The 14,030-nt window shown below is 42.2% G+C and overlaps 1 protein-coding gene across 1 annotated transcript in view; it reads left to right on the forward strand.

The window, feature by feature from the left end:
- sema5a (sema domain, seven thrombospondin repeats (type 1 and type 1-like), transmembrane domain (TM) and short cytoplasmic domain, (semaphorin) 5A) overlaps positions 1–13,755 on the forward strand; it is a 142,275-nt gene extending 128,520 nt beyond the window's left edge. Inside the window, exons 18-22 of the mRNA XM_080489449.1 lie at positions 2,295–2,465; positions 2,744–2,899; positions 6,382–6,426; positions 7,215–7,426; positions 12,260–13,755. Of these exons, the coding sequence (XP_080345575.1) occupies positions 2,295–2,465; positions 2,744–2,899; positions 6,382–6,426; positions 7,215–7,426; positions 12,260–12,379 (704 nt within the window). The 3' untranslated portion in view covers positions 12,380–13,755. The remainder of the gene's footprint in view (positions 1–2,294; positions 2,466–2,743; positions 2,900–6,381; positions 6,427–7,214; positions 7,427–12,259) is intronic.
- Positions 13,756–14,030: the final 275 nt, after the last annotated feature.

The raw sequence follows: 14,030 nt of genomic DNA on the forward strand, positions 1-14,030 counted from the left end.
CATTGAGGATCGAACCCCTAATCTTCAGTGTGGACCGACTAGTTGAGCTGCAGTTGTCCTGTTTAATTCAAGTGTGCAATTATTAGTGGAGCGAAAGGTTTGAGAGTTTTTGTAAAAGAAATAGGTTTCTTAGTAGAGAGGGATTATGTCATTTTGCTCCAGAAAGGTGTATAAAACAAACCTTTCTGGGGGTGAGATTTTCACAGCACCTTCTGTACTTTCAGCCCTCTTGTCAACTTTAAAATACCTGAATTCACATCATTGCACGTCATTCTCTGTGTTTGTTTTTCTCTTCTTTTTTTTTTTTTTTACTGATTAATGGATTAAAAAAAAAAAAATCCCAGCAGAAAAGTGGCTTACTAAATCATCGGAAAGCACGAAAGAAATCAGTTGCAGATAAGAGGCGTGACGAAGACCCCAATTTGCGCCAAGAATCAAAGAGACAATCCCTGTGGCGCTCCAGTATGTAATTACATTGCTGGGTAATTATGCTGCCAGCGATGGGAGGCCTTCTTCTGTTGTGAAAAGCCCTGAGACAATGCATTTTCAACACTCCTCTGGTGTAAGACGGCAAGAGGAAGCTTTCTAATTAAAAGAATACACCGTCTGACAAGAGAAGTAAGCTGTCTAAATGGAAATCCAGCGCTTAGTTTGGCATAAGGCACACCTGGTATCCAATGCGGATGCCAAGCAGGACGTTATCTCAGATGATTAATAACCCCACCCCCGCATCCCCTCCCCCCCACCCACACCCACCTTTGCAAAACGGGTTCGCTGTCTGTGTAAAAGTCTACATCTGTGTGGCGTTTCCAGCACACACGATCTGTCTTCATAACCACCGCCAGCCCGTGAGCAAGCGGACCAGACACGAGAATGAACAGTCATCAATACTATTTTTACAGCCTGTTAATTCATTCAGCGAGAGCGCACACCATACAGCTCCCCAGCAGCTTGAGCGCTGTCGCTAAAAGGGTAAGCTGCTATCGGCTCAGAGCTCAGAGGACGACTTCGGATGGAGAGCATCCGATTTGCTTCATCCAGGACGACTGCCACAAGTGTTCCGCTCGAGTGAAATGTCGAGTGAATGCGCTTTGATTTTCCTGCGCTGCATCGCTGTGTTAATACATGTAGCACACCTTATTGTGGGACGTTGACTGTAATAATACCAGAGCTGCAGTGTGTTGATGAACAACTCAACACTCTTTTTTTTTTTTCACCCAAAGGAACCGACTTTTCCCCAGCCTGAGGAGCAATGAATACTAATGCCTACTCAATTAGCACCCCTCTGAAAGTGAGATATTATTTTGATACAGGCTGTGCTGGTAGACCAGTTGTGTTCCCTCTCTGGTTAATCCAGTGCTTATTAATGTGTTGGTTCACTGCAAAGGAGGAATGAAGAGGTGTTATAACTACAATTCATCTGGGTTTTTTTTTTTGGGGGGGGGGTAGCACATGTTTCTGTTGCGCCTGCGCTTAAGATGAGATGATTCATCATGGCAGGGCAGGAATCGACTTACGTGTCACTTTTTGAAAGAGAAATTACACCGAGATGACAAAAAGCATTGGCAACTTCAATTACCTGCGTCGCGCTGCCAGACATCTTCAGGTCTTTAAAAGCAATCGAAAAAGGAATTTCTCACAATGAAGTGAGGTTTTATCCAGATGATTGGCAAAGGATATTTACCTCTGTTGTGTTCCATGTGCAAAGATCGCCCCCGGTTCGTCATTCTCTTTTACTCGCGTCTTTTTACTCTTCCCTCATCTCCACCTTCAATCTATTCATCTATTTTTACGGTGCGTCTTCTTTGTGTCTTTTGTGTGTGTGCCAATGCTGTCATAAATATTCATGTCTTTTAAACGTCTGTTGTTTGTCACTCGGCACCATGTGAAGAGTGGAACGACAACACGGATCACGAGGCTTCATTTATCTTAATTAATCACAGAGGAGACCAGGTTCAAGGGTTGTGGGGGTCGGGCATTTGTCATGACACCCGGATGAAACACTGTCTCTCAATTCAAAGCACTCTCGCTCTTCTGCACGTATTTAAAGGGACTCGTATTTTGCTGCTCATTTCAAATGGAATGACTTCTGATCACTTCAGAGGAAATCGTCGATGGAAATCACTTGGAAACTCAAGTCATAAAAATATGATAGCGCACGTTTCGGGAGCTATTTTCTTTGAAAATTGTAAACTCTGACTTTTCCCTGCTGTTCTATGCCAGTTCCACTTTCTAATCTCATCACACACAGATCTTGCAGGACTAACAGTTTCACTGTTATATTCACTGTTTAGTGGACGGCAGCTGGTCATGCTGGTCTTCATGGTCCAAGTGCTCGGTGACGTGTGGAGGGGGTCACTATATGAGGACGCGAACCTGCAGTAACCCCCCTCCAGCCTACGGAGGAGACATCTGCCTGGGTCTGCACACTGAGGAGGCACTGTGCAATACACAAGTCTGTCCAGGTATGCACACACATACACACACACACACACACACACACACACACACACATCCACACAAGGCTGTGCACAGACCTGGATGATAAGCAGCTTAGTGCCTCACCTCGGCCACCAATCCATCACAGGTTCATTGCTTATTTTCTTTGGTTTCTCTCAGTCGCTCAGAGGGCACTCATGCATTACTAATATTCACAAACCCATGCACCGGCACTGTGCACTCTTGCACTCACACACACACATATTGGACAGACTGTGAGGTACGCTGTCATTGCTGTCTGCAGAGAGTTGGTCCAGCTGGTCTGAGTGGTCCCACTGCGACTCCAGCGGCGCCCAGCTGCGCGTGCGTCACTGTGATGTCCTTTTTCCCACCGGAAACCAGTGCTCAGGAAACAGCAGCGAGACCAGGCCATGTTCTGCTGACGCCAATTTTATACCAGGTATATACACACCCACACACACACACACACACACACACACACCTGTTTCCATCCCTTATGGAGACAAGACACTGACTTATATTCACATCTTGAAGATTTACTCTAAATTCAACCATACCAGTTGCCTTACATTGATTTTTACTCTGAATTTACTTCAACTTTAACCACTGCTTGATCTTAAGACCCATGAAGGTATTGATTTCCCTAACTGGAATGTTTTGGTTTGTTTTTGTCTCTATGGGTTACTGTGCGATTATGTGTACGTCCCCACCTGTATAGAAGAACAGGGCCACACACACACACACACACACACACACACACACACACACACACACGCACGCGCACGTACACACAGCAGGTAAGCCCACTCAAGCCTGTTTTTTAGTCATGCTCAGGCACTCATGCATGATTTAACACACAGTTTTAAGCTGGCACACACACACACACATACGCACACATCCTGCACCACCCACCACCATATGCCCACAGCGGTAATTCAGTTAATTTCTAAGAATCTTGCGATAATGAAATACCTTATTGATCCCTCTAAGGGACCCTTCTCATGTCAGAGGTCAGGTTCAGCGACAGGGCAGCTGTTTTGGAGATGGTTGGGATTTGCACCTTCTCCTGAGGACTCCTGAGTTGCGGCAGGTGATTACATGGGGGCGTGAACTCGGGTGCTTCACTTAAGGGCAGTCTCCCCGCTCATTCCCACAACCCTGCTGCTGTATTAGTTTCATTATGAGTCTTGTCAGGCCATCCAAAAAGCACTTAGACCAGCGGTTTCACTTTTCTAAGATGGAGAAAACAGCTCCTGTATGCTGTTTTGCAAACTCAATCCATGAGGCAGTTTTGCATTTTTCCTCACTCATTCCTGGCATCCCTGTTTCCATAATTATCCTCACCTTAAATGTTAACATCTCCCTACTGATCAAATGCATTGCAGTGCTCAGGAGATAGTGTGTGGGAGTGTTTATGCTATTTAACAATGAAACTGCACCAATGTTTTTTTTATTTTAAATTCAATATAATTAAGCAGATGTAAGGTGCTAAAACTGGCAAAACACGATAACACCAACTGTTCATCAAGGTTGCTGACTAACAGAGACGCCCACACACTCGCTCTGTCTCACACTCCCAAGCTGCCTGACAAAATCTCACCCCAAGCAACAGACAACCTCAGAGTCACGGCATCAAAATAACTTTACGCAAGATTAAAATGTTAAGTAGTGTTTCTCTGCACACAAGACAACATCTGGTGTCTCCTTTCCGGCAGTAATATGTTTCCATAAACACGCCTCACGTGGCAGAGATCAGCCAAATATCACAAAACTCTTTTCACTTGGCATTAACTATATCATGGACAGACGCTTTGGCCGCTGAATGTGATCCAACTTTAGACAATATGTGAAGAGGAGCAGACAGATTGTTTTGGTCTCCGGGGTTTTTGGAACACTTGCAGCATCATATAACAACAGAATCAATGTGTGATTCCGCAGCAGGTCTTGAACTGGTGATTGTCTCGTGGTGAGGCAGGAGTGCGAACCACTGCCGCACAAATGTTAACGATATTCTACAAAAAGATCCCTAATTTCTTTGCGCAATCTCACCTCTTAAGAGTTTCAAAGGTCAGTTCATCAAATTTACAAACAATTTTTTATTAATAATTTTTTTCTTTTGGCGTGTACTCGCCACAAAAGTTTTTTTGTGCAAGTTTTGTAAGATCTGCCAATGAATAGAATTCAATTTCAGCCTTTTTAAAAAAAAAGAGAAAAAAGCGCATTAAAAATTCTAACTTTTCTTTTCAGAATCATTTCCAAATAGAAAAGAGCAGAAGGGATCATCAACAGAATGAACTTTCTGCATCTTAAGTGGGAATGTTTATTTTTTTTTGCTTCAACACTTTTTATAAAGGTTTCTTCACTGAGGTCTGCTGAATCTGGCAGCTTTGTTGTATTTGAAGAAATCACTCAGATCACCTCTTGCCTTCACCACTACCTCCAAAATGGAAGGATTAAAGAAATTCAAAGCAACGTGACTCAGTCTACTTGTTGAAATTAATTCTGCTGTCCAGAAACTTTTATTAGAATTTTTCACAAGCCTGTAGAGTTTTGAATATCAACAGTGACAATAGCTCCCATTTTACCATTCAAAGTTTTATCAATAAATGTAACCAGCCTCCTATTGATCAATATTACTTCACCAGAGCAGCCAAAAGACTTAAAAACCTAAGGTCAGCACGGCTGCAATACTGAAAAACGCTTTCATGCCGCATTCACTTTGTCCCTAAAAAATAGCAAATTCGTAGACTTATTAAGGTTTTTCCACGTATGAAATATTGATACAGTTACTGGGATTGTCTCTGACACACATTTATACCTACAGATAATTTAATAACACCAAATAGCCTCACGTGACACTGTGGGTTTAAACTAGAGTCCCTGGAGAAAAGCCACCCACACCCAGGGAGAACATGCAAACTCCACACAGAAAGGCCCAGATGTGAACCCCATCGTAGCTTACTTTATCATTTTAGTCTGTATTTACTGCATTTCTTCCTGGAATATTGGGCGAATGTTGTTTTTACTTTCATTTATTTCGAAAAGCTGTAACTATTGTCCTTCAGCCAAAACTTTCAGATTCGGCCTCCAAACAGCAGGATATCAATGAAAGCCCCCAAACTTAATCCTTTTAGGGGATTACCACTCTTACTACATCCAAAAACTAAACTTTTTATTATGTGTTTTGCTTTAGTGTCGCCTAAAGCCGAACTGAAGACATACCTGCACACTCATATCTCCTGCAAGCTTCACATATTGACATTTCCTCAGACAGGCATTTTCCTATTGACTTTCCGTAATGCGAGATACTGAAAAACATTGATCTGTTCCAGGGGAGATCATTAAAACTCCTCCACTGAACAAAAGACGCTTATCCTTATGTTTTTCACGGTGTATTACATTGAGAAAACTCCAAGGATTATTAAAAGATTTTTTTTTTTTTTATATGTATATTTGCAAACATTATCTCATAAAGGAATTCCTAGAGTTCAAACCTAAGGGTCCATTAATTATTAGACTGAATAAACATTTGAATGAAAAATACATTTGTAACCTTTCTTTATTAATTAAAGTGGATGAAATAGTCATGAAAACCTTCACAGGTCTTACAGAATTACCCATTTGCCTTTATACCTTCTCATCCATCCCTCTTTATGGGAAAGGTAGTCCATTAAGGTTCATTAGCAACGTCTTGTACTTCATTTCCTTTAATGGAAGCTGATAGTTTTCATAAACCACTCCAGGTGCCACAGCCGTGATTAGCTGCTGGAGTCTTTTTACGATAATCTGCTCCACATAAGGTGCAGCTTTCATCTTCACTCTCACCTTCAAGGGTACAATTTTTCATGGTAACAGGGGGGCAGCAAGTGTAGGTTTTGGCCCTAATACTGCTGTCTTTTGCTGTTTCTTCTCTTTTGTCAGAGGTCTCGATTGCCCGCTCCAGTCAAGAGGAGAGGCGCTGTGGAGGTAATTTGTGTGTGTGTGTGTGTGTGTGTGTGTGTGTGTGTGTGTGTGTGTGTGTGTGTGTGTGTGTGTGTGTGTGTGTGTGTGTGTGTGTGTGTGTGTGTGTGTGCTTGCGTGATAAAGATCACACCTGATATATCATACTGTACATGCACTAAATTCAGATGTGAGCACACCCAAGAAACTGTGAAAAAGACACTTTATATATAGAGCTAGTTCAAATTGATTATATGTTTGTTATTTAGAGTTCTTTGTTTTGTAGTGAAGCCTAAAAAAAAACCTCTCGACTTTAAATTATTGTTTTCCGCAATCAGCACCGTACCTATGTATTAATTACTGGATTAGACTCCTGTTGGAAAATATTAAATGAGCAATTAAATCCGGACTCAGTTGCTGTTATCAGTTGCTAATTGCTTGATTAAAAAAAAAAAAAAAACACACAGCATAAAGTATTCGGCTGGAACAGAATGTAATACATTCAGCATTTTGTGTTTAATGCAATGAAAGATGGATATAAGTGTGGGGGGGGAAGCTTGTCTAGCACACTGTGTGAACAAAACAAAAAGACAATTAGGCAAGAAGATGCAACAAATATTCTTTATTTACTTCACCAGTCCAGGAGGATCTCGTTTTATTGGAGGACGCGCCATCGTTACCATGTGAATTGCTGCTTCAATTACCACTTCCACCCTGTGAATAGCCGGAGAATCACCCCCCAGCTGTGCCCCCACACACCCCCACCCCCACCCTCTCTATCTTTCTCACCCTTCCTCTGTCTTTCCTCTTTGCAGATTTCAACCTCTTCCACATGATTGCTGTCGGCCTCAGCAGCTCCATCCTGGGCTGTCTGGTGACCCTGCTGGTCTACTCGTACTGCCAGCGCTACCAGCAGCAGTCACACGACGCCACCGTCATCCACCCGATTTCGGCCGCGCCGCTCAACACCAGCATCACTAACCACATCAACAAACTGGACAAATACGACTCGGTGGAGGCCATCAAGGTTTGTGAGGCAGACGGTGCTCCGGGTTCACTGCGGGTCACACGCGACAGACGTAGCGGGAAAGCATTTCCACACCGTTCGACTTGTGTCGCGCCCCCGTTTCTGAAACGGCGAGCGGCGGTTCGCCTCTTCGTCAGTTGTGATTAAACAAACGTCTTGCTGCATGACACCGCCCGGCGCTCCGTCGTCGCGCATCGGATAGGCGTCCGTCTCCTCTGCGTGTGCTCCTTCTGCTGTGTGTCTCGCTGTGTGACTTTGTTCTGTGTCAGTGGTCATACACTGCTTTCTCATGGCACACTAATGCAATTACTGATCACACGCGTGGGTCGGTAATCGGCGAGAAGGCTCACACTTCCCACTCGGAAGACGGTTTCTTTGTGTCATCATTGCGTCCCGAAGAAGTGCAGACAGTCGAACGTGTCAGAGCCAGTGAAGCACATCCAGCTACTCTCGTGGCTCAAGCAGCCTCTTATCCACTGATACATCAGGCCTTTAGTGCCAGACTGGGCCGGCGATTAGTGCTTGTCCACGGACACTCAGTGCTCCAGCTGGTTTTCTTTCTTTTTTTTTTCTCTCTCTCTTTTTCTTTTTTTTATCAAGGATTCCCTATGCTCTGTGCTGAAAGGGATTTCAACCACTTTAACATCTGCTGCCTTTTTTAACTGTTTCACCTGGGCAACGAATGCCGTACTGTAATTTGTAATTAATGCACTAAACTACCTTAGCTTCAACATTTTCTTAAGCTACAACTTTACAACTGATGATGAGCACATTTGCAATATGTAAGGACTCGTAAGAGCAGTTGCATAAATCATATTATCACCTTGGAGGAGCTAAACTTGCTGAATCCTGATTTTTGATTTTAATTATGTTTTATCTATCTTGCAGTTCTGTTTTATTATGTATTTGATTGCTAAGGACCCGCAAAGTTGAGGTTCAGGCAATACTTTAAACAGATCATTTATTCGGCAGTGATCTACACACAGAGTTTTATAGAAAACGCAGGAGAAACAGCTTGAGACTCACAAAGTTTCAGCGATGCCATCAACTTGTGCTTTTTGTGGAAAATCTCCATGACTGCACCTGTCGAGGTTTGTTCTCGCACAGCCGATACGCAGCTCAAAATATTATGGTGGCAGAATTTGCAGTAATCTTTGGAACCGTGGGACCTTGAGCGCAGAAATTGGTGCCTTTTGGTTTTTGTTCTTTTCAATTCATTCTACAAGTGACAAAGTTTATCCAATGAGAGCAAAACCTTCGCCAAGTACCTGTAACAGTATTTAGAAGAAGACAAACACATCACACACATTACTGTGCTTTTTTTTTTTATTCCCTGAACAAAACCTACTACTCTGAGTCATAATTAATGATGTGTTCAGCGTTTTCTCTTGAAAGCTATACTTACTTCTCCCTGTGTGTCCAAAACCGTTTAAGGTTGATTAGCGACTCAAGGTGTGTGCATGCGATGGTTCGTCCAGTGATGAACCAGCGATCGTCTAGGGTCAGCTGTGATCAGCACGAACCACCCCCCCCCCTCCCCACGACGGGTTTATAGAAACATGAACACAAAGCTGACCTACTGACGGGGACACGCTGAGGATTGTGTCTGAGAGATGTGCAAACTAATACGAACATTCAATATCAGATGTGTACATGCCAATAGATTAATATGGAACACGGTGTGATTCACCACCTCTGAAAACCTTTGCGTTGTGAAAAGGAACTGCAAACCAGATGCTGCTGTTATTGTATTGAGAGGCATTTCCTCACGTTTTCAGTCTTTGTTAAAAGAAATTTCCTGTGTTGCAGATCATACTGTGATAGTTTTTGACGGATCATTTGCTGTAACACTCCGATATGTTTGATAAGTTCTTCTCCCAGCAGTCTTAAATATTAGACCCCTTAAGTTGGATAAAGCAGTGCTGAGATGAATAGATGGCTTGATTTGTAATGTACATAAATATAACACCGCGAAATTACTCCATTCATCTCACTTGCGTATCTTTCCAGATTTCAGAAAGATTATCTATATTTATTTGCCACATATATGTGGTTATAGTGTTGTTTCTTGACATTGTTTGCTGGGTGACGGACTGGAGACCTGTCCAGGTGTATTGAGCACCTCGCCTACTGCGACCCTGCACAGGATTAAATGGTATAGAAGATGGATTGTTGGAATAATGAGAAAAAAAACTATTGTGACTTTATTGGATATATTTTAAAAATGAATCTCTTTTGTAATAATTGAACAATTGCTTTTTCGAAGACAGTTTGGGCTAATTTAACAATTTCATTTTAATTTCAGTCAGACCTTGTTTTTTAAATATCACTATCATAAACAAATGCATATTACTTTAATCTAGACGATAATGACTTTCTCTTCAGATTTTTCCTACCAACCTATTCAATAGTGAATTATTCATCGAGTCGTGGCTATTTTTTTTTTATTTTCCTCACATTTCACTGAATGATTATATACTTGAGACCCAGAATGATTTATAAAGTAGCAAATCTGTGATATTTGAATTCACTATGAGAGACTCTCGATGTCATAAGCTGAATAAATGCCATCTTTGTTTGCGAAACAAATTCACAGATATAAAAAAATAAAGGTATGGTAACACTGTCACGGTGAAAACAGATCCTGTGCCTCCGAGGAAACTTCTGCCAATGTAATGTCATTAAACAATGCAGGTGTGAGCAGCACTCATCTGTCATGCAATTAGAGTCAGGAACATAATTCACTTAGTGCAGCTACAAATAGCAGTGGATATGAGTATAGACAATCCATGGGAAACTACAAAAGGAGCTGCGTGACAAATGAGCCAAGTGCCAATTCACCAAAAGCAGGTTGTGCCTCCAGTCCCTCGTTTGCTGAGCGGCGACGGGTTCAGATGCTGCCGTGAATTTTCAACCATTAACTGTGCAAAATCACGAGATGCCTCTTTTAAGTGTTTATAGGGAGAACAGATGAACATGCAATGCCATATTTTACAGTGTTTGGCCAGAATTCTAATGTTGATGACGCCTTAGTCAATATTTTAATGCGCAGTGCATCACAGGCGCCGTTCAGACTGGGGGTTTTCTTTTCAGCCAGCTGGAGGATTTCCAGGTGTCGAGTGGATGCTCACAAATCTAATTCAGCATTTAGCTGTAGTTTTATGTACGGTTCATCATGTTTCCAGGTTAAACAGAATGAGACCTCAGGGTTTCTTTGCGGATGACTCTTGCCCATTCCTCTCCTCCTTGCAGCCAGACGTGTCGGTACTCTTGCCCTTGGACGACCCCGCCATGCACCAGCCTCTCTCTGCTAACATGGGGGTGTCTATGCGTGGACTGGAGATTTTCTACTAACCACTGACCTCTGATCTCTACAACATGCCGCCTCTTGACCTCCCCCAACAACTCTTTGACCCCAACCACTACTTCTTCCTCTTCCCCAACGTGCCCCGCCCTTCCACTTCCTGTGGCACTTCGTGTGTGTGGCAGGTTGGCGTACAGTACTCTAGTTTCTCTTTCTCTGCTCAGATCGCTTCATCCTTCCATCATGACTCCCTCCCTTCTCCCTCCCGGCTTGTGAGAAGGCAGTGTATCCCCCCCCCCCCCCCCTTATTTTACTCTTAAAATCAAGTGCCTTCATTTGCATGTTTTTTTTCATGTTTGTCTTTCTTGTTTTTTGGTGATTTTTTTTGCCTTGATGGATTGATTTGATGGTTGGAGAACTAAAAATTCACTGTGATGTTGTTTTGTTAAACTCCTCCGTTGCCTCTCTATCGCTAATGCCACTTTGTAATTGAAGAAAATTTCATCTACCGCACCGAAAAAAGAAAAAAAAAATCAAATATAATCACTCTTTGGCCAATTACTTAGATTTAAGGCAAGGCAGAGTTAGATGGCGCTAACAAGCATCTCAGCACAGCTGTTTAAAAGCAGCCATGGGGCCACCTGCAGAGACACATAACCATCTCCGGGGCGGCAGGAGTGTTGATTACATTCCCTTTGCGTGTAAATCACATAATGGGAATAAAGCAAAATATATGAGGTTTCCGTCCAGCACACTTGTTTGCCATCAGTGTCAGTTGGAAACATCCATCAGCTCCAAATGCAGCATCATCAAGTGTTCAATTACACTGCCCCAAGGGACCCCCAGCGCAGACACACACACACACACACACACACACACACACACACACACACACACACACACACACACACACACACACACACACACACACACACACACACACACACACACACACACACACACACGTACACACCCTGCAACAACTGACTGCACATGCGTATATTTTGCAAATTGCTGATGCTGTAGAGAGCTCTGCATCAGAAGCTCATTCTATGTTTACCACATCACACAGGCACAGAGAGTAGAGCGCCACCCCCACGGCTCTTCCTTATTGTTTAACGGAAAAGTGAGACTCCTTTGATTGATTTTTATGGTTTTGATTGTCCTGGAGGACCAACAATCTGAGGGTCATAAAAACTGCTGATGCTGGGTATTAGAGATGACAGAGGTGGTCGTACGGATGTGCATCCAAATAATTTAGCCCTGTGGTGGCTTCTCATTTTTCCAGCTCGTTTGCAAATGCTTTGACCTTGCTCTGTGAAATGTATGTTTCATTCACTGAGCGACCTCCCATTGATTTGTGTTGCTCTTGATTTTTTTGCTTTTTTTTTTTTTTTTTTTTTTTGCTTGGGAGGATGCTAGATGGATTTGCTTTTACCTTGCCATCTGGACTGAATAATCATTGATACATGCGTTGCATCAAAGTGCCGTCTGACTCCTCTCTCTTTCTCTCTCTTCTTCATTCCCAGGCCTTCAACAAAAACAATCTGATTCTGGAGGAAAGAAATAAATACTTCAATCCACAGCTTTCCGGGAAGACCTATACCAATGCATACTTCACTGATCTCAACACCTATGATGACTATTGAGCTCTCGCCTCCATGCCATAGCCGGGACGCCCAATTTTCCATCCATTTTGACTGTTTTTTTTTTTTGTTTTTTTTCTTTGTGCTTTGTATTGAGATTCGTGACACCATGCGTGGGATGTCCCACTCTGAGACTCTATGGCAGCTGGTATGTAATGAAAACACAGACACGCAGTGTTGCCAACAGAGGGAAATACCCACTTCCTCTCAGGTGCCTTGGGGTACACTTGGAAAGCTCAAATATCTTGGAGGCATATTTTGCCTTGACTCTCGCCGAGAAATGGACGACTGGATTTCCTAATGTGGATTAAAAAAAAAAAAAAAGGGAGGGATAAAAGTTAACTCAGCTCAAAGACACAATGGGATTCCTTTTAACTTTCCTGTGACGCCTCTGAAACTGACCTGTATTTGTAACAATGGAAAATAACCACAAATCGCTTTGCATGACTTCATCTGACGTGTTTCTCTCGCTGCCGTTCTGTTTTATTTTGCATGATTGATCGCATTCCAGGTTTTTGGGGACTTGCAAGCAGCGTCTTTTTTTTTTTTTTTTTTTTTTTTTTCGCCCCCCCTGTGAGTCTTAGATTCAGGATTGGTTGCTGTGATGTTGTGATACCACATGTTATCGCAGCAGCAATCTCCAGATGGATGAATACCACCTCCAGTCCTGGAATCGGGATGTAGATATTTGAAGTCTGTGGTCAAGTTTTTCCATGTTTTATGTTGGGTTTTTTTTAAATTTTATACATTCTTTTGTTTTTGATTTCTATATTGCCTCTTGCAGTTACAGGTTATCAAACTTTCAATGTTTCCTCTCTTTCTCTCTTTTTTTGTTTTTTGCTTTTAAAAAATATGATTTTTGTACAGAAGTTTAAGTTTGAAGCCTATGTCTGTAGATTTTCTAAATGCATTTATTCAATGTCCCAAGTGTTTAAGGAAGATTTTTCTTTTGAAAAAAAAAAAAAAAAAACCGCTTATGTGCATTTTGGCAGTTAATTGGGAGCATCAGTCTACATCGAGTTTAGTCTTTGTCATTGTACTTTTTATATATTTTTTGTAAAAAAAAAAAATGTTTTTGAATTTTGATAGTGCTCTTCCTTCATTTGGCTTAAAGGTTAACTGTGTATTTGTGCAAGCAGGATGTTAACAGCATTTACTGTACAGATGGAGCGGAGCAAATACAGTTCTCCTGAACCCCAACTGGAGCATTACCTGTGTACTGTAAGATGAAATTCATTCATCAATTTGAGATATTTTCTGTTGAGACTGTATAACCAAATATTAGGTTATTCAGTGATTCAGTTGCAACTAACTCTTTTTTTTTTTTTTTTTCATGTTTGCTTGTGTTACTGTGCATAAATTAAAATTGCTTCGTACACAAACGTCTTGTCACAGTGTGAGTTGTGCAGCTCTAGAACCACAGTGGAGTTCTTTTCTCTGACCTAACGATGACTCCGGCTCGAGTGAAACCAGGCCGCGATATCAGACGATCGTGACGCACCTCGGTGCTGTGTGGTTCACTCCGACGACTCAACAGACTTTGATATTCCTCGAGCAACACTCTGCAAAACTACTGCACACACCGGCACTTCATAAATCATCCAAAACCAGAGTAAAAGACTCCCCCCACCTGTTTTTTTAAAGGAGTCTTCAG

This window comes from Lipophrys pholis, assembly GCF_963383615.2.
Source record: "Lipophrys pholis genome assembly, chromosome: 20".
In the NCBI taxonomy this organism is placed as follows: domain Eukaryota; kingdom Metazoa; phylum Chordata; class Actinopteri; order Blenniiformes; family Blenniidae; genus Lipophrys; species Lipophrys pholis.